Source organism: Perca fluviatilis, chromosome 6 (genome assembly GCF_010015445.1).
Source record: "Perca fluviatilis chromosome 6, GENO_Pfluv_1.0, whole genome shotgun sequence".
Lineage (NCBI taxonomy): Eukaryota > Metazoa > Chordata > Actinopteri > Perciformes > Percidae > Perca > Perca fluviatilis.
In genome coordinates this window covers 26,624,425-26,644,652 of record NC_053117.1, presented here as the reverse complement: position 1 = coordinate 26,644,652, position 20,228 = coordinate 26,624,425, and the positions used below count along the sequence as shown (strand labels likewise).

Below are 20,228 nucleotides of genomic sequence, written 5' to 3'. Positions count from 1 at the left end.
CGGTTTTGTGACGTGGGTCAGTGGGTGACACGCTGGGTGCTTATATGAGCGCAGTGTGAGAGGAGACCGGCCACTTTTGTTCCACTTCAGAAGAAGGGCGGGGCGCAAGCCTGTCTGTGTCTGTATCAGCGAGGCAACATCAAATCTGATTCCACCTCTGTTATTAAATCTTTTACTAACAAAACCGTCCGCATTTCCCCAACAGCAGGCAGTAATAGGTCCAAACAGCCCAGCCACACCCTCTCATAACAAAGAGGCTGCATGTCTCACAGAGACAGAAACCATCAATCAGGTCTTGGCAGCTTGGTTACTAAAATGTAGTCTGGGCCCAGAAGGAGCTGGAAATAAGGGTGCAGCAGAAAACCCCTGGCATAAACAATGTTCACAACTGTAAAACTCCACACCGACCCTTCAGAAACACACAGACAAGAGAGGTTTGTAAATATGTCTCCTGGTGTGAATGAACTGCAAAGATGCACCAACAGCACTGTGTGTAAACTTTATTCCTCTTTCTGTATGCATGACTTTTGTGCAGATAAAGGTAGTGCTTTGTGTGCGGCTCAGGCTTTTGCTTTCTGTTTTGACAAATCCAAAGTTGACGCCACTGCAGGACAGAACTCAGTGTATCATATACTGTCGGACAACACAGGAAGTAAACAATCAACTGAACTGTCACCACTTTGAGCAGCCTTGCCTCAAGACTTTGCCATTTATTAACCTGCTGTTTTTGCATTTTGTCATTTTCTTACAAAAATCATTATGCTTTTTAAGACTACAACAACACACTATAGACAGTACATATAGTTTTTCCATAATATTTGACTTATTGGATTAGTTAGGTATTTCAATACATCTTAAATTATACACTGTTTTCAGAATAATAATGATTTTTTTTTTTTATCAACTGGCACCAGGATGTGAGCTAATGTCATCTCCTCAAGTCTGTCAGAGCTTCATTACTGCTTTCTGTTAGTCGGGTGACAAAGTTTCATCGAACATCACTTAGTTTTTGAGACAACATTAGTAATACTTGATATACTTGAGAGTAACATGAAAATTGTGCTCCTGGTTGCAGCATTATAATTTGGCAGCACATGCACAGACTACAGCATATAGCATTATTTTTTATTTCACCTCCTTTCTTTCTTTTGTGTTTTTGTCACAAGCATTCTGAAACTCCAGATATCCGGAGTCTGAGATCGACCGCTCTGACCCAGCGTAAGGTTTGCAGCTGCAAGGGGGTGGACATTTTATTGAGTGTCTCTTGTTTTGGTGACATATCCCTCAAAGGCTTTAGAGGCTAAACACACACACACACACTCACACACACACACACACATACATACACAGACAGTACCGTAACCTCATAGACAAGTGTTCTTAGTCCGTATACAGCAAACACCTTGTACCTGTTGTGAGAGGACAAACAAAACTATTGCACAGTAGCCATCTTTCTAATCAGAGCATGAGACAGTTGTGAAATTAAACATGAACAAATTAGCCCATGTTTTACCACCTCATCAAACTACATAAGGCCGTAGCAGTGCTTTAGGAGGGAGGGGGGAGACACACGCATGCCCCCTTCCACTCCTCAATAACAAAGTCTCCTCCTCATCAGTGCTGAATCTCTAGGAAAAAAATAAAATGCTGCTCTATGGTTAATAAAGTCTACATGGAACAGCAACAGGACAGAGTGGTTTGGTGTCACTAATGTTATCTTCGGTATGTTAATTCCTCTAGGAGCTGAGAGGTGACTGCATGCTGTGTAGATCAGTGATGCAGATATAATGTCCAAGTGGAAAAGAGAGAGTAGGGAGGGAGCGATGGTCCAACAGCCTTGCAGCAGCCAGTCCTTCTGAAGTGTGTGTTTAGTAGTAGGAAGTAGAGGTGAAGGGTTTCTATTGCAGTTTCAGTGGAGTCTCATTGGGAATGAAGGCCCGGTTAAGTTTCAGGGGTCTCTGTGCCGCCAGTTGAGACCCAGAGCAGCACGGTTCAGTCTGGTTCAGGTCCAAAGTGTGTGAGTGTGTGCAGGGGGAGAGGGGTGGAAGAGGCGCGGTCAGGCCTCTACATGTTGAAGCCATAAGCGGGCTGAGCGGGGAAGCCCACAGGGGCGGTGGGGTAGCCGTAGCCTGGGTACGCTGGCTGGGGAGCCACTGGAGCAGGAGAGGCAGGCAACATCAGCTGCTGGCCTGCTCACACAAACACACACAGTGTTACATGCTAATAGACACAATTTCAACTTTTTTTTAGAAATAAGTGCACATTACACTGTTTTTGTTTACTGCCCTTCACAAAGATCTTTTTTCTTTTTTTTTTTTACAAAAGTGGATGTCTTAGTAATTAGGTTTTCAGTTAATGAAAGTTTCATCATGTGGTGCTCAAAGAGCAGTTAATGTTGTTAATGGTGATGTAAAACTATTTTTTCCAGGCACCAGAGTGTGTCCTGATTATCATAGGGTAAATGCCCTTACTGAATGACAACAATTGCTGCTGGCTTGATCACAAACAGGTGTCTTTGTTCAATATGGGTAAACTTGACTGGAAGGCAACATTCATTCTTTTTAATATGGTAAAATATAAAAAATAGATAGACATACAAAATGTGCAATTGCAAAAACAATTCAATTATGTTGTTTCTTCATGGCCGTAAACAAAAAAACATTGTAAATGTAAGTGACAAATCTTCTCGGTCTCATTTTCATCTGGAAAAGACAATAGCAGCCATTTTCCACCCAGGTTTTACAGACAGTTTGTTACAGACAGATAAATACAGCAGCTCACATCCTGCTGTTATCACAGCGGGAGGCAGTGTTCTCCTATTTAGGAACCACAATTGTCTGCCTATAAACCTAACATACCAAACACAATCGGCTGAGGCTCTGTCACTTCCTCTTCAGTTTTCCTTTGGCTGTCTGCCTCCTCCAGTTTGTCCACCTGAGGGCAACAAAGACAAGAGAATAGCTCAGACCAGGCTCACTCACACACCGCAGATTGCAAAAAAAAGCGTGATTTCATACATTGTAGGTATCCTACAGAAACCTTGTAACTCCATGTACTCAGTTTTGCAGGCTGTTTAAACATAAATTCAAGCAAAGATTTCAAATGCAAAATTTCAAAATGTGTCCCATGGCCCATTGGTAACATCATAAAACAGCTGTCACTAAAAAAGAAAATATTCTAAATAAAATATTTTTGCTAGACACCTACAATGTAGTGATCACAGTGTGCCAGTTTTATTTAAATTGCAATTTATTTGATGTTATACAATAGACCAGAAACTCTAAATGCTTCAGTTGTAAGACTACACTAGAGTTTATATTTCACATTTACACAAATAAATGCTGATAAATATAATATGGTTAACATGGTACATATATCATACCCACTTCTGAAAGACAAAACTACACACAATACTTCACAGTGCAGCTAAGGTTACCTGAGAGAAGATGCCATGCAGGTTTGGTGAGAATTTCTAATGCAGCTCAGTACAAATGTTAAGTCAAGAAAAAAGGGCCCATTTTTCCAAATCACACAAAAAACAAAATAACCCCTAGTGTTATCTAACCATGCAGGTAGCGACTGCTGAGAATGACTTTTACTCCTACCACCCTAATTCAATTAAGTGGAATAACATTTAATTTATGCTGCTCAAAGCACTAAAATTACATTTCAAAGCAATGTCTCTCTCCAGATTCGATGTCCTTGTCCCTCATCAAATAATTCTCAGACCTCACGGTTGACAGTTGTTTTTTTACATTCTGCAGAAAATAGTTTCCAATGAACACTGTTGACAACAAGGTCTGCGGGTTATTATGAATAATAAGATAACAAGGACATCGTATTTGGAAAGGCACTGCTTTTTGATTTTCTAAAATGTCATGTTCTTATGTTTTGAGCACCAGAAATAAAAGCAGATTCAAACCAATGGGACAAGGCAATGTCAGGTACCGCAAAAACTCAGCAAAGAATACCAAAACTACACCATGGCTAGAAACCACTGGGGGAAAAGTTTTATTTTGTTTTGGTATTTGGGTGAACTGACCCTTTTAAAAGTAAAATGATAGTGGGATTCAAGGTTAAAGAAATATTACATTGTGTATTAAGTAAAGGAGAAGCTATACATGCCTATCTGCTGATGCTACATTTCCAGCCATTCACGGTTACCATATCAATAAATGACAAAGCTTCCACATGCATCCTGTGAGCAGGCCCTCCTGACAGAGTTACATTAACTGTTTTTCATTCTGCTGGACTAAAACCAAGCTATATATCAGAAGCTCACAGGTTAAGCTCATCCTTTGCCAGGCATACAGTGTTTGTGCAGTGAGTTGGTTGTAGTGCCAATTTTCCTTGTCATTAAGTGCAAAGCAATAATCCGGCATTGTGCTTCAACTTCGGAGACAGCTGAATACAAAAGGTTTCTGATGTAAGTGGAGATTAATGTAAACGATGGTTCTGTTAAATAATTTCGAATAAAAAAGGTTGAATTTCTGTTGGGTCATAATTTTTAAGAAATGAAGAAGAAAAAGAATTGGACAAAAGGGTGAAATGGTTAAAGAGCACCTGTAATGCACTTTGCTGTATATGACAAAACATTATATAGCGTGTGAATGAAAAATAATTTCTGAAATGCAGATTTGAAAAAAAGAAATGGATGTATTTTTTGTATATAAAACAAGACATCATTTGGCTATGCTGCCTATCGATTGCCAACACAAAATGTTGGTACAACTTTACTGCTGTCTCTTGGTATTTGGTGTTCAACTACTCCAAAGTTTAAAACAATAAGTTGCTATTTCACTTCCTGAATGGCTGCACTGATTCCATCACAACCAGTTTGACCAGTCATTTATGCAACAAAGCATTTGGTCTTTCTAAAGGTCTGATTAGCTGAAATAGACTGAGAGGATTTCCCCAGAGACAGAGGAACTTTTAGTTAGTGTTTGTAGCCCTGCACTGGTCTAACAGTTAAATATTGGAAACTAAAACTTGTTAACCTGGAGTTAGAAACATGGGGATGCATCTAACAAGTCCAGAGTGGCTCGCTCACTTTATCCGCATTCATGTCTGGTCTTTGGAGAGCATTAGCCAGGTGGAAAAATCTCTAGTGATTTTGCATCAGCGCAACTGAAACTGTTTTTTTTAATGCCACTTAACCCAACAGATGTAGATGCAGCCCCAAAAGAGAGGAGTTAGAGGGTGAGAGGTATCTGTCAGGCCAGGACAGGCTAGTCCTGGTCCTGAAGAACAAGATGGTGCACAGGCTTTGACTCCATCAACACAGCGTTTAAAGTTAGTGGGCTCTCAACTGGTCCGAGACTCTTTAGACCATATTACACCTCCTGGATACAGTGTAAATCTCGAAGTCAGTTCAACCTTCAATCATAAAATGCCGGCAAGTTAGGGGTCTATAGAAAATACATTATAACCTACCAAACTATTGCACATGTTGAATTTTTTTAATCCCACATAAGCAGCACCCATCTTCCTTAACTGTAGCAGCTAATTATATTTGCATTGTTAACATATATTCCTTCATATAATGATTCTTAAACTGCTCTAGTCATGAACTTTCTCTCTAATCAGCTCCACGGTAGAAACTGCAGAAGAAGAGATGCTACTTCAGATAGCATTGAGCTATTTTCACATTTAGCCTGTTGCTTTTTTTGTTTTTGCACTGAGAATCAATAGACAGCAGTGCTCATCTCATTTTTGCCTATTTCATATTTTCATGAATCTGTTTCTGCTTCACTGCTGAAAACCTTTATTTGAAAATAAGAATGCAATGACAATGTATTAAAAACATGTTGTGTTGGTGCTGAAGTGGAACAAAAGCCTGCACAAACCACTACAGCTCTCCAAGACCAGAGCTAGTTAGGCCGTACTCAGTCTACAGTCCATGCTAGGTTCCTACATCAGAAACCTAAGAGATAAGTTACAACAAAAAAGAGACAGAACACATAAGAGAAATAAAAAGAGGGCCAGAGACCGTCACCTTCGCTGCAAACTCATCAACCTGGAAAAGAACCCAAAGAGATGACCTCAAGTGACCTCACATGTATACAGGTCAACATTTTAGGAATCATCATGGACACCAGAGGGAGTTCACTGGCAAATATACACTCAACTACCATTACAGTACATAAGAAAGCCTTAGCTTTGTAAACTACAATTCCCAGTACGACCGGTTTGTCAATACCTCCAGGAGATATTACAGACTATTGTCCACCTCTCACCTGTCAGTACAGGTTTCTTCAGGAAATTAAACAATTTAAGAAAAATAAAACAATTTTAGTACACAGTAAAAATGCAGAATTTTTGTTTCCTCTAAAAGAAATACTATAATTAAATAATACTTTTAAGTTAAAAACCGAAACTTAAAATTAACAATAAAGAACAATAACTCTTTGTATTGTTCTTCAGTGGAGTACTAACCTTTGTCAGGTACTCTCTCATGACCTGGATGAAGTATGGCATGGCAAAGTCCATGATGTTGTGCCTCCAGGCCAGCTCCAGCACTACATCAGGGTGCAGCAGGTCATAGGAGGCGAACAAGCAGGCAGCGAAGCACTCCTTCCTGCCCTCCTCCAGGAACCACTGGAGCAGAGTCTCTGCCAGCTCTGTATCCTTAGACTCTGCGACGTACAGCATTGCATCCTGGGAAAGATGGGAATACAGTGTGTTTAATTAGCATTAAAGCATTCAAGTTTTAGAAGTTGTCTAAACAATTGTTTCTGTGAAGACCTGGAGAGAAAAGCACTGACATGATTTGCTTTTCCTGTCTTTACTTGATGTTAGCTGGTCCATGTATCTACTGCATCTCCAGATACTGTATATCTTCTATCTATCTAACCAATAAACAAACAAACAGTGCCATCTACAGGAACATGGAGGTACGTTGTAAGAGCTTTTCTCAAAAATTGTCATTCATTTTTTTTTTTCTTACCTTGTAGAGTTTGTCCTTCTTGCAGAGCTCTACACTCTGTCTCCAGCGGTTGTTGCCCTTGTACAGGTAGGCAGCAATACGTCTGAACTCAATCAGTTCATGTTTCTCTAACCTCTGCGCCAGGCCAATGGTATCAAAGTTGTCATAGGCATCGATGGATGCTCTCAGGCCCTGTGGATAACGCACATAATGAAAGAATATTACATCACAGACCAAAAAGTGAGACAAGGGATACCTGAACCAGTTAGTTTCTTGTAACCGGAGCTCAGCAGTGCGACCTAGTGTCCACAGAAGCTGGGTAAATTTACTACTATTTAAATTTACTATTTCAATACTCAAATATCATCTACAACATGCAGGGAATAGGCAAAATAATTGACTAGCTACTGGGAAAGTTTAAGTCTCTTTTCATCATGTGTTTGCATTATTTTGTCTACCTTCTATTTTCAATGTTGTATTGTACTGAGCCAGTTTGTGAACACAGCACCAACTGCTTACAGGTCCACACGGAGTACAGCAAGAGGCGACTGCATTGTCCCGTTAAGGAAAAGCGCATTTGGTCAAACAGCTTTATCAGTTAAGGTTACTCGTAGGTGTTACTCCATCCCAAGCCACATTAGAAATTTTAAAACATATGCCTCTTTTAAACGTAACTTAAAGAAGTGGCTAACAAGTAGTCAGCATTTGTCAATATTCATTTAGGCACTTAAACTTGCTGCCATCTCTCCTGCTCTGCCTGTCTGTGTTTTTTTTGTGCTCTGCCTGTGAGATTGTCTGTTTCACTATTCACAACTCTTCCGTTGCTTGTTACTGTCCCAGCAATGTTGTTTTTGTGCATGTCCACCAAAATGTATGTCAATGCTATTGTGCTTTGTTTGTTATCTGGTTTGACAGTTCAGTTCAGCTCAGTGTGTGTGTCCTGGTTTTGATCTTAACCAACTGTTCTTGTTTTTATGTGGTTGTCTTTTAGCATTAGTATAATCAACTTTTATTGTACAGGGCCAAATCTGTATGTATTTTAGATAGCTTAATACTTCTATCTCTTTTTAGGGTGAACTCTTACCACCAGTCCAGGGACAGCAGATGTAAAATAGCCTCCAGGCTAATTCTGGCTCATTTTACTTTTATGTATTATTAGTGTGCATTGTCCCTGATAAATTAACCTGAAATAAATAAAAATAAACATCAGTAAAAAAATGGCTGAGAGACCTGGTAGTCTTCCTCCTCTGTCAGCAGGTTGTTGAGGGCTTCATTGACGGACTTGTTGTTGTGATTCTGGACAGACCTCAGGTAAGGCTTGATCAACTTCAGCTGGTTCATCTGGTCGAGCAAAAACAACCCATAATCATGTCAATCCTGTTTTTCACTGCATACTGAATGTAAAGAAAAATACAGGTTTGGTTCACAGTGGTTGACCTCGCCGCTGGTTACCTTGCTGAAAAATGTGACAGCTCGGCTGTGGTCCAACCGCGGAGACAGAATGGTCAACAGGTCATTCAGAAAGAGGGGTTTGTATTCCAGGTAGAAGGAAAGACATTTATAGTACAACTCCACATTGGCAACCTGAGGAGAAATAACGATACATATAAAGATCACAAAACGTAAAGATGTGTGAGAAGGAAATGAACAGTTCAGTCACACTTTTACCTTGGCAATAATGTCCTTGAACAGCCCTTCTTTCCAAGCATCTGTCGGATGAGACATCATTGTGATGGCAGCGTTGTCAAACTCCTCATATTTATCATAGAGGAAAACCAGCTCTGCCCACAGATGAGACTGCTCTGCTGCACGAAGAACCTGGTAGACACAGAAAAACGCAGGACAATGTCAAAGTCAGTCAGGTTTCAAATTGAAGCAGTCTTTCTGTCAAAGTTTTGTTTGGTTAAATTCATGGACTCAAATTTGGTATGTTTGGCTAAAACATGACATTATATAGACCCTTTTCTCCAAATCTAAAGTGCTTTAGAGAAGCAGAAAAACTCCTCACAAGATCGAACAAATGAAAAGACCCTAAACCTGTTTTTAACACAAGACATTGTTAGATCCAAAAATCGGGTAAGTATGATTTTTTTAATTCCCCTACCTTGGTAGCTGACATGTTTCTCTGGGTTTTTAATCGTGAGTGTTGATCAATCAACAGGATGAAGTCCAACAAAATGAGGAATGTTGACCAATGCAGGTACTACATTTTAAGTACTTTTTTTTTTTAAATCTAGTACTTTCAAGGCAACCATTTAGAAAGGATCTTCTGTGCTCACTATTACTTTCCTTTCAGGGTGCTGAGAAGAAACAGAAATCTTTGCAGAGTAATAAATCAAAGGAGTTCACGGCACACGAGCAGCCTCCTTGTGTGTGATGAACTCTTTGACTTTTTACAAAAGACAGAATTGTTTAGAAAGCGAACAGACACAGAGGCATGCTCTACCTTTGGGATGTTGACTCTGGACCAGAAGAGCTCCAGGTGCTCCCTCATCTTCTGAGGCTTGAACTTTGAGTAGAGGATGGCGAGCTCGGTGAACATGCCCATGTGGGCCCTCTCCAGACCCAGCGCAGCCTCCAGCAGAGCAATGAGTTCCTCAAAGTACCCGCGGTCCTGGTAGTAGCTGATCAGGTCCTCCAGCTCGTCAGCGTGGATCACTATGTGAAGGCCGCAGATTTGTGCCAGCCGAAACTCCTCGCCATCCACACATGCAAAACACACCTGATGATCGGAGAGAGGATATTCCTGAAATCTTCTGTCCATATTCTAATAAATGAGAATCTCCAACTATACGAAATAGTAAAAAATGTATATATCTTCATGTTGACAAAAATAAAAATAAAGCTAATCAGGTTGCTAGCATTCAAAAACTAAATCTCCCACGAGGCTCTAACAGTGCTTCTCTGGCTTGTTCACATGATATGGGATAATGAAAGACTGATGTTTACGACCTGAGAACGTTCCCACCATCGGAAAACTCAGTTTTTATGATTTGCAGAGTTGGTCATTTGAGGGTTAAAAAATACTATGTGTGGCCAATATGGTATTATACCAATTACATTTAAATTTAATTACCTTAAATGTCAGACCTGGCATGAGGTCATCAATGTTTGTTTACTTTTCCAGGCATTGTTGTAATACTTAAGACCAAGTCAGATATATCAGTTTTCCCAGTAGTAATTACTTAAGGAGTATGGGGAGGTGCTAAAATTTGACAAACCAATACAGTATCAGATACTATTTTATCTTAGAATATGCAGTATCAGCATTTTAGACAGTCTGATAAAAGATGATAAAACCTTCTATGATGAAAAAGAAAGATTCCCAATAATCCATCGTCAGGCAAAGGCCAGTTGAAAAGAGGCTAAACTTTTTTGTGGGCCAGTTACCTCCTTCCATGTACGTGTGCTGTTGGCTTTCCTGGCGCTGTCCACAGCTGCCTGGTACTCTCCGAGGTGGACTAGTGTGGATGCGAGGCGAGCAAAGTTGGACACATTGTTGTACAAGAGCTTGGCTGCTTCATACATTCCCTCTTCATAACATCTATCGCCCACCTAGAGAATGAGAGAGAAATTAGCAGATAGATGTGCAGTTACTACCAGGTGTAAGGCAAAGAACAGCATGCACATTCTGCTACATAATCCTCTTACCGCTACAGCTGTGATGTTTTTCTTACCTGCTGTATGTGAGCATTGTTTGGCCCACTGACAAACTCTTCCAGCTCAGCCAGACGGTTCGTTTTAGCTAAAGCAAAGATCAGCTCTGTCTCCACGTAAGACTCTCTCGCTTTCTTTCGAGCCATCTGAAGGAATTTAACCAAGTCTTCCCAGTTATCTGCAAAACACACCACCTTAAAGATCAATTCAGATCAATCACACAAGAAAGACAATTATTGTGAGCTGTTGGTGTGTAACAGTTATAGTGCAAAGCAAAGGCTTACTGTTCTTGCTGGCCGCGTTGACCACCTCCATGTACGCTGAAGGGTCAACGGCTTTGATATACGAGTCAATGGCCTCCTTGACCAGGTCTCTTTGTAGCTGAGCTCTGGCTAACTGGCTCCACACCGCAGGCTCGTTACAGCGCTCGGCAAACTCATAGGCACGATCTAAGTTCCCTATGTGCTCTATCAATACCTAGAGACATGAGGAAAGGATAGAGTTGCATTATATAATCTGAAATACAGGAAGGTTTTAAAAAAGATGCAATAATACAACCTGCAGCATCAATTGCCAATACAGATATTAAATACTCATACTCAGCATTGGCAAATTAATCAATACTTTCAATGGTCTGAGCCTTGGGGAGAGTTATACAAATCATCTGCCAAAAATGTGTAAGTGAAGAGATTCCTTACAATAAGAAAAAGATGATAAAAAACTTGTGCTAGATTGGGGTAACTATAAAGACAACTGATGCATATATTAATGTAACTTTTTACATTCATGTTATACTGCGGAATGTCAAATAAAAGAAGTACTCTGATCAGTATTCAACTTTAGCCAATACACTTACTGAAGAACTTGGAATTTAAAATAATATTATCAGTGCAGCTGGAGCAGTATTACTTTTATTTTACCTGTATGGCTGAGGTGTTGACATCAAACTTCTTGAAAATGGCAAACGCTTCTTCAAAGAGCTCATTGCTGATGGCAATATTAGCAATGTCTGGAGCGTCGTAGTTGTCTAGCTTGTTAATGTACTCCATCACACGAGTGCGGTCAGCCTTGATGGCTGTCAAAATCAGCAGGTTCTGGAGGTTTCTGGGAAAATATCCAGAACAGGGGGATTATTAAAAAGATGACAAGTAATGTGGTTAAATTATAATTCAATTTTAAATTCAATTCAATTGTATTGATAGTGTCAAATCACAACAGGAGTTATCTCAGGATATTTTACAGATAGAGTAGGTCTAGGCCACACTATAATTTACAAAGACCCAACAATTTAAATTTCCCACGAGCAAGCATTTGGTGCTACAGTGGCGAGGTAAAACGTCCTTTTTACATGCAGTAACCTTGAACAGCAATAGAAGTGGAAATAAAGAAACAAAAATGGGGATGGATTGGGCACACATTGCGGAAACCGAAGAATTCCATCACACACCAAGCCCTCCAGTGAAACCCACGGGGCAAGCGTGGTAGAGGGAGACCAAGAAACACCTGGAGGAGGAGTGTCACAGCCGAGATGGCTACAGATGGCAAGATCTGGAGAAGCTGGCACATAACAGGACGAGGTGTAGAAATATTGTCAGTGGCCTATGCTCCTTCTCGGAGTAACAGGCCTAAGTAAGTAACCTTGGACAGACCCAGGCTCTAGGTGGGCAGCCATCTACCGCTGCCGGTTAGGACACAGAGACACTGATACAGATATACAGAAATATTGATTTGATTTGATTATGATGATAATGACAAGCTGTAAGCCTGCTGTACCTGTGTTCACTGAAGACAGAGTTATCAAGTACAATCTTCTCCAGCAGTTCGATCAGCTCGTTGGGCAGGTCCGCAGTCATGAAGGCCTTGACTGTGACTGACACCTCCTCTGGGTCCTGGGTCTCTGACAGTGCTGTCTGCACCACCTGAGATAAGATAGAATACATCCAATAAACATTGGAAAAACACCACTCATTCACATCTGCACTGCATTACTTCAGGAGTGGAGCTGGAGGACACCTAACCTGGTCGATGAGTTGTCTTCTGAAGGGGTTGTTTTCTTCTAACACATTCGCCCAAAGCTCTGGATCTTTCCGTCGCACAAGATATCGAGCCTCACTCTTGAATAAAGAGTTCTCATTGCACACCTGAGAAGAAAACATATAAAGTGATTAAAGATGTATCTATGTTAGAATGATGTAAATGATCCTCTAAATGCTGCATAATGTGATGTACACACTTTGATGAGCTCCAGGTCACACTGTCCTCTCTCATAAGCCACACAGGCCAGGTGAGGGTCTCTCTTCTCGCAGTATTTTCCGACCACGGCGCTTTCGTAGAACGTGTTCTCCTTCAGGAAGCGTTCGGGTGTGTTGTTGCTGTCAATGTAGATCTTGGCCAGGGCATTGTGGGTAGCCGGCTCCTCACATCCATCGTGGATACGGGACTCCAGCCATGGCAATAGAAGTTTTAACCTGAGAAGATAATAGAAATACACACTGTTTTGAAAAATCATCTTCACTTAATCACATAATATGCAGCATTTAGAAGAAGCTTTAAACTAACATGCATCTGATGAAGAATGCTCTCTAACCCTTGATACTGGTGGTCTGAAGCGTAAATTATATCTCTGGGTTGATGTCTCACTGTTACTGTTACTGTAGTGTAATGCACTGACACAAAACTAGATGGCAGTGTTGTGCATTCAACACTGTCATGCTATACTGGAAGTATTTATGTTCACATTCTCTCACAATTACTTTCTAATACAGAGTTGTAACAATGGGTTTGCAGTGAAACTAGCTTCACTGGATAAGGAAGAGCTAATTTGTTGAGCGTTATTGAGCTATCTGTAAAACACGGGCCTCCAAAAGCGCAGGGAGAATCAGCATCGGAGGCACCTTGTGTGCTAAAATTTAAATATTTATTCCAGCTTCTGTAGAGCAGAAACTGCTGAGCGTACACAGAGCAAAAGACAAACACAAGAGCCTTCGTATTTCTTCATATTTACTTTTCTGAATGTTTCAGCCACCTCTGTTTGTCTTTCGCTCTGTGTGTGAGTGTGTTTGGTGATTTAAGAACATCAGATACTATAATAAATATTTAAATTCCTGCAGGCAAGGTGCTTCTGACTGTTTTGTTGTTGATCATCTCAAGCATTATTTAGAAAGAGATGATTATTTTTGAAGTCAGTTTTTATTTATTTTTTTAAGTGTTAAAACTTGAATATCACTGGTTTTTCTTTTAAGTGGTGCATTCTGGAAAAACGTAAAAAATAAAGCGGTTCAAACAGACCACAAACATGTCTTGCCAACAAACCACTACATCTAGTATTAGGTACCTACAGGGCTGCAAATTATGCTTTTGCCATAAGTACCAATCACTTTAATGGACAAGTATTAATCAGATGTTGAATCTAATGAGACATAAAGAAGTAACTATGCAAGCCATTTACCATTTTTACCATTTATCATTTAGTCTTACCTATTCCTCTTCTCTACCTCCTCTACCAGCTCATCAGTGGAAAACTGCCCTCTGACCACCATGATCAGGTTCTTAATGACATCCTCAGCACAGTCGACATCCAACAGACCGCCTATCACCACTGGTAAACGACTGGGATTCACCTAAAAAAAATTTAAACAAATTCTAAATAATGATGTCAACATTCAGCCCAAATGAAGCTTGGATTAAGTGGTAACCAGCGATGTATAAAGACTTGATCTTACTTTCTGTACGTAGATTTCAATGTATTTCTGTAGACTGTTGCGGTAGAGGTAGAGCACCAGGTCGTGGACAAAGTCAAAGCGATCACACACAATGATGAGAGGAAGCTGGTCTGTTAGCTTGGCCTCCTACGAAGAGAAGAAACATGAGATTAAACTGTATCAAATGGGTAATTTATCACAAATTTGCTGCTTATATTAATTAATTATAAAATCAATCAAGAACACTCTGACATGAGGGATCTTTTTTTACCTTGAGGAAGTTTTTAACCCTCTCTGGGTCGTAGCAGTTGCTCTCTCTACAGATTCTCTCCACTTCTTTGATCTGGCCTGTTTTGCAGGCAGCCTGGATGTACTTAAAGTGAACGTCAGGCTCCTGGCTGAAATTCACAATCGACCCAAGGAAGTAAAACAAGCCTTGAATAGAGAAACAGGGGAGAAACAGCACAAAAGTCAGCTCAATCTATGATAACGTAAAGCCTAAATTTAACACATGCTCTTGCTTTAATTCAACATGGCCCAGAACTGCACCCCAACCACCACCCATGTGTGACACCTACCCTCATAACTCTTGAAGGATTCAAAGAGCTCCACTAATGCCTCAGTCCCCAGCTGCTCATGATACTTAGATGCTATCTGGACACACAGCTGCAGGTTCTGCCTGATGTTAGCTGACAACATGGCCCTTAAACACTCCAACGAGTCTTCTACTGATAAAGAGCCAAAGAAGTTCACCAGCCACTAAAAGGAGAATCAGAATAAGGGAAAATGAAGATAGAGAGAAAGTGAGACAGCAGGGTAAGAAGGCAGGAGGAGGCAAGGACGGGTTCAAAAGGCATTTTCACACATCATCTAAAAAAAATAAAAAATAAAATAAAAGAGTAAAAAGTGGCTTCTCCCAAGAGAACGATATTCACAGGTGCAACCAAACATCCACAGGCATACCTCAGGGTTGAGCAGATGTGTGTGCACCACGGCTCGTTTGATATCATACAGGTCGGTGTAGTGTTCAAGAGCTCTCTGCAGCAGACCTGCCTTCTCACACAGCTGAGCAACGTGGGCACGGTCATAGTGCGTAAACATCTGGTTCCCCAGGATTGCATCTGCTACCTAAAACAATTCATACAGACATGAACACACAAACTGTGTTTAATATTACCAAAGGTGGAGTTGCTTTTTGTAAATCAGGAGAGTAAGACAAATCTGAGTGTTCACCTGGGGGGCATGTATGAGGTTCATCTCAAGCAGACGTGTATGTAAGTGTCCTTCGGCTGGGCGGTTGTTCTTTAGAGCATCCAACAGGAAGGAGGTGCACTGCTGGATCAGGTTGCCCTCCATGAATACGTCTACAATCTACCAAAGAGCAAGGGGAAAGAAAGAGAAATAAAAAAGAAAGAGCAATGTAAGGAGAAATATTAGATTATTGAGTTCCTACCATCTGTGATCCATGATTTGAGTTAGCATGCATGGTAAGATTATAGTCACACACTATTAAGAACCACAGGCCCGGTATGCAGATGTTTCAGCTTTTCTTATTTAACAACATCTGTAGAAGCAACAACTGAAAATGCCTGTGCGTGTTAACTTAGAGAAGCATCAGGTCATCAAGTTCTCTGGTTGAGATTTGGACTGAGCAGAGCAATGATGTGGCTTTGAAAAAGAGGAGAGGACTCAGGGAATTCCTTGCATTGCTGGCACATCTGGAATAACAGACGGAGGCTCCCACATTGGGCACTTTGTGTGTTTGCGTGCATGTGTGAGGGTAAAGGTGCAGATGTATATTAAAAAGAGGAGAGTAACATTGTAAGTCTTGAGTGAGTGAGGCGGTCATGTTGATTGTATCCATTACCTGGTTGATGTTGGCCAGTGGCTCCTCATCCTGGACCAGCATCTGGGCAAACTGCAGTCCCTGGTCTGGACTGACACGCATTACATTTCTCAGCAAAAACACCCAGTCTGGGGTGTAGCCAACCTACAAAAGTACCGTTGATAAACCAGATACAGATGCATTTCTCAATTCAGTGATATTGAATTCACAAAAAGACACCTAGTATTATATGCTGTACTCAATATACAAACTCTTTCAAATTTAATATAAACATTCTAACACAATATGTTTCCACCAAATAGTATTGTGTGGTGTTTTCACACACTAAGTTATACATACAATGAATAAATGTTTAGATTTAAGGGGCTGCACTCAATATTCAGAACATTAATATAGCAGAAAACAACTCTTTTCTAAGTAAGGATATAGTGGAGTAACGGCACTTCCTTTGTGTGTTGTTAGTGCATGTGAGTGCCTTCGGTATCTGATGGCGAGGACCGTAACAAAGCATCGGTATTGGACGAGTTGGGGAACGTACTTTGAGATCCATGTGGAGGCAATCCCCAACCACTTTTTTTTCTGAATATAGAGTACAGCCCCTTTTAAATAAGGAAATGGAAAAGTGGAGTCATTCAAGCTCCTTGATTACCTTTTTAGCATACAGCACAATCTTCTGGAACTGGCCGGTCTCAGCGAAGCACTGGATGACCTTGTTGGGCACGTTAGCTCTGAGGTACACACTAAGAGCGAGGGTAGGGTCAGAAGCCTTCACCAGGTCTCCCAGCTCCTCTGAGCACTCCAGCTAGAACACATCAGACAATCAAAGTTACCAATAGTTAGTGATCATTGTGTAGATGATATTGCATGGTAAGCAAGCAGCATTTAATGGTTATGTTGTTCTAATCCTCCAGTCCTACCTTGTCCTCCTTCAGCCATTTCTCCAGTAGTTGCTTGCGGCCCTGCTGTAGGACTGGCCTGCACAGCTCCAGAGACTCAAACTTGTTAAGCTGGCCCTGGTCCAGCAGAATACCAAAGTACTGCAACAGTGGAGAGGCCTGACCTGGCTGGGCCGGGACACTCTGAAACTTACGGATGGTTTCTGCTGTCCGTAGGATACCCTGACCAGAGGAAGGATGGCAAAAAATAATTACTACATCTTTTGGACTTTTTTGTGTTTTATGTTTTACAACACTAAATTACAGTGGGTGTAATTGGTTCAGTTTACATAATCACCAGAGAAATACTCTACAAATTGATCTACATTAAGTGCAAACGTAAAAATGTGTGCAAGCACCTTTTCCTACAATTTTTTCTGACTTTTTGCCAATGCATTTGGCACGTATTAGGATGTGCAAACACTACAATGTAGCAGTAAACACAGGTGTACCTTGGGTGCTGATGCAGCAATCTTTGCAGATTCTGAATAACTTCCCTGGGCAAACAGAGTGTTGAACTTCCTGGCAAAAATCTCCTCAGCCCCAGCAAGGTTGGACCTAACAGCCATCCTCAAGGCTAGATCAGGGTTCTGCAGGACGTTGGTGGCATAGTTGACAATGTTTTCCTCCTCAACACACACTGACAACACCTATAAAAAAAAAGAAAAGATTAAACATATAAATACTGCTCAGTAGATCAGTTTTCAAAAAATGTTTGTTTTGTGGGTCCAGAATAACATTGAAATGTTTCTCTTTAACAGACCTATTATTTATGTTGTAAATAAAAGAATTACTTATTGCCTGTTTACTGTTAGTTTCTCACCTGTCCCTTCTTGTTGACCCCAATAATTCCAGAGGTGGCTTCATGAGGGGCTGTTACAAAGATGGTCTCTGCACTGATTCGGTTCATGTAGATGCACACTCCAGACTCAAGGTCATACAGATGAATGTACCCGTACTTTGTGATCAAATATATTACACCGTGCTTATTACCAATCTGAGGAAAATGATCAGAGACAGAGATTTGAAGCGTTCAGCAGCCACCCTTAGTTTACCCCAAACTAATAAGCAGCAGGGGTCTTTCCTTACCTGCATAGCTACAGGAAAGTCTGTCTGAGCCTCTGGAGGGAAAAACACATCTACTGCTTTCTTAGTAAATGGCTGGTTTCCTGCAGCTGGCTGACCAACTTCAATAATGTGCAACTGGAGGAAGAAAGCGCACATAAAAAAACAACCACAGTAGGCAGACAACCACAGTAAAGCAATAACATCAACACAAAGGAGCTGTTGACCAAGAAGCATGAAGCATAAAGGTTGTTTCTCCTATGATCTTAACTAAAACGCTACCTTTTTTTGCAAATCATAGCGCTTTGTTCTGAGACTAAATCCACTGTGATAGCATCATGAGTGAAATCATTGTGTACAGTCTAGGGGCCCTCACCTTTCCCCCAGCCTGTGAGCGCACAGCAAAGCAGAAAAGGGTGGAGGGTTTGGCATTTCCCTCCACTTTGAACTCCCCGAAGGCAGCGGCGTGGCCCTCAATGGGCTGGGACACTTTCCTGTCAACAGAATACAGCTGCATTGCCCCAACCACACGGTTTTGCTGCAGGACAAAGAGACGAAACAAAGGCAACATTATTGATGCATTTAAGTCATTAACACTTAAAGGTTAGTAAGAAATAGTTGAGTAGAGAAATTTGCAGTCACTGTCTTGAGTTAGACAAGAAGATCAATATTCTAGCCTGAAGTCTGCTGGTTGCTGGCAAACTCACAGTGGCAAGAAAATATAGTCCAGCACGTAAACTTGTCACTTTTGCACTTTTGTTGAGATCCCCACTGTGTTAAGTTTCCAGGGGTGTCTATGTCCTGGGCAGCCTAGAAAGGGGTCTCTTTGCAAGACATCTGTGTTGCTGTGACCTGGGGGTCTTCATGTACCTTCACTTGCCATTACCGTGTCAATGTGGCGGTCCCCACGCTTTGGCAACAGCCATCCTGTCAACGGCTTCCATCCCTTAGTATGGTAAGCATTTCTCATGACCTTGCTGGAATAAGTCATGCAGTGCTAAAGCACTGACGTCCGGGAGTTTGATTGAAATAGAATGAGAGTTACTAATGTAACTATGGTTCTATGAATTCTGGATGATAGCCAGAGTTATCTGTCACTCAGAATCTGGGTGAGAAGACTCTGTAGGAACAGATTGTGTGATGACGTTAGGGTTTTATCCTAAAGTGTGCACCCTACGTCATCGCATGGTCATGGGTGACTTTTTTGGCATTACAACTCAACCTGCACATATGCGAGATGGAGATACATCAGCACTAAAGCACCGCCGGTTAGCAGTCATCCAGAATTCATAGAACCGTGGTTACATTTGTCATTATCCAGCTCTGTTTTTTTAATGCAGGCTTCATACTAAACTTTTTGTCCTATGAGCTATAGATAAGGGATCAGACAGAGAGTGATTAATCATGCTAGTTCTTTAAAATATATTTTTCTGTCATGTGCACTTCTACTGTATAAGGCAGGAGTAAACATGCTCATGTGTGTTTTCATACCTGTGCAGAAATCCCTATCAGCAGTAGCCATTTCTGTTGTTCGTCAGTTCTGTAGTTGATGATCTGACATCCCGCCAGACTAGCGTGCCGATCAAACACTTTGGTGGGTTGGGAATCCCCCTCCATGCTCCAGTGAAAGACAGCCGTATCTGTCACCAAGGCAACAGTGTTTACCGATATCCACTTCCAGAACATGACCTCCTCTGTCATAGTGTGAGCCTTCACCTTACTCTTCATCTCAATGTTGAAGATCTGCAGCGTCTTTGCAGCTGAGGGGAGGTAAAGAAACGGAGGGAAGCAGTGAGACAAACAGGACAATACCATTGTATTTACATGGCATTCTATAACAAACAATGACTACTTAAAGTATGTATCACATTTTCTGCTGAAATACGTTTTTTTTGTATTTCATTAACTATTTATATATGGCTATTTTTCCTAACAAAGGAAAACCACATTTAACCTATTTTTTCTTCAAGTATTAAAAATAATTTGGGCATAAATAACACACCTTTTTTAATCAACATACATAAATTTGTAGATGTTTGAGATATGAAACAAACATAAAGAGTGGAGCAAAGCTTTGTTTGTTACTGATTTTCTGAAAT

At 40.9% G+C, this 20,228-nt stretch overlaps 1 protein-coding gene across 5 annotated transcripts in view; it reads right to left on the bottom strand.

The window, feature by feature from the left end:
- Positions 1-485: 485 nt before the first annotated feature.
- The window catches only part of cltcl1 (clathrin, heavy chain-like 1), a 29,931-nt gene continuing 10,188 nt past the window's right edge, over positions 486-20,228 (bottom strand). For 2 of the 5 annotated variants that reach the window (XM_039803338.1, XM_039803339.1), the window contains 30 exons: positions 19,621-19,889; positions 18,506-18,667; positions 18,154-18,267; positions 17,888-18,061; positions 17,517-17,714; positions 17,047-17,247; positions 16,779-16,931; positions 16,151-16,273; positions 15,517-15,654; positions 15,247-15,411; positions 14,862-15,042; positions 14,555-14,718; positions 14,305-14,430; positions 14,060-14,202; positions 12,816-13,050; positions 12,601-12,723; positions 12,356-12,501; positions 11,503-11,686; positions 10,867-11,059; positions 10,603-10,760; positions 10,316-10,480; positions 9,372-9,647; positions 8,594-8,743; positions 8,378-8,509; positions 8,156-8,266; positions 6,947-7,117; positions 6,436-6,657; positions 5,990-6,016; positions 2,859-2,934; positions 486-2,189 (listed from right to left, as the gene is read on the bottom strand). In XM_039803338.1, the coding sequence (XP_039659272.1) occupies positions 2,065-2,189; positions 2,859-2,934; positions 5,990-6,016; positions 6,436-6,657; positions 6,947-7,117; positions 8,156-8,266; positions 8,378-8,509; positions 8,594-8,743; positions 9,372-9,647; positions 10,316-10,480; positions 10,603-10,760; positions 10,867-11,059; positions 11,503-11,686; positions 12,356-12,501; positions 12,601-12,723; positions 12,816-13,050; positions 14,060-14,202; positions 14,305-14,430; positions 14,555-14,718; positions 14,862-15,042; positions 15,247-15,411; positions 15,517-15,654; positions 16,151-16,273; positions 16,779-16,931; positions 17,047-17,247; positions 17,517-17,714; positions 17,888-18,061; positions 18,154-18,267; positions 18,506-18,667; positions 19,621-19,889 (4,805 nt within the window). In that variant the 3' untranslated portion in view covers positions 486-2,064. Of the gene's footprint in view, positions 2,190-2,858; positions 2,935-5,846; positions 5,924-5,989; positions 6,017-6,435; positions 6,658-6,946; positions 7,118-8,155; positions 8,267-8,377; positions 8,510-8,593; positions 8,744-9,371; positions 9,648-10,315; positions 10,481-10,602; positions 10,761-10,866; positions 11,060-11,502; positions 11,687-12,355; positions 12,502-12,600; positions 12,724-12,815; positions 13,051-14,059; positions 14,203-14,304; positions 14,431-14,554; positions 14,719-14,861; positions 15,043-15,246; positions 15,412-15,516; positions 15,655-16,150; positions 16,274-16,778; positions 16,932-17,046; positions 17,248-17,516; positions 17,715-17,887; positions 18,062-18,153; positions 18,268-18,505; positions 18,668-19,620; positions 19,890-20,228 lie in introns of all 5 variants that reach the window. The other 3 variants (XM_039803340.1, XM_039803341.1, XR_005639500.1) reach the window with 2 other exon arrangements.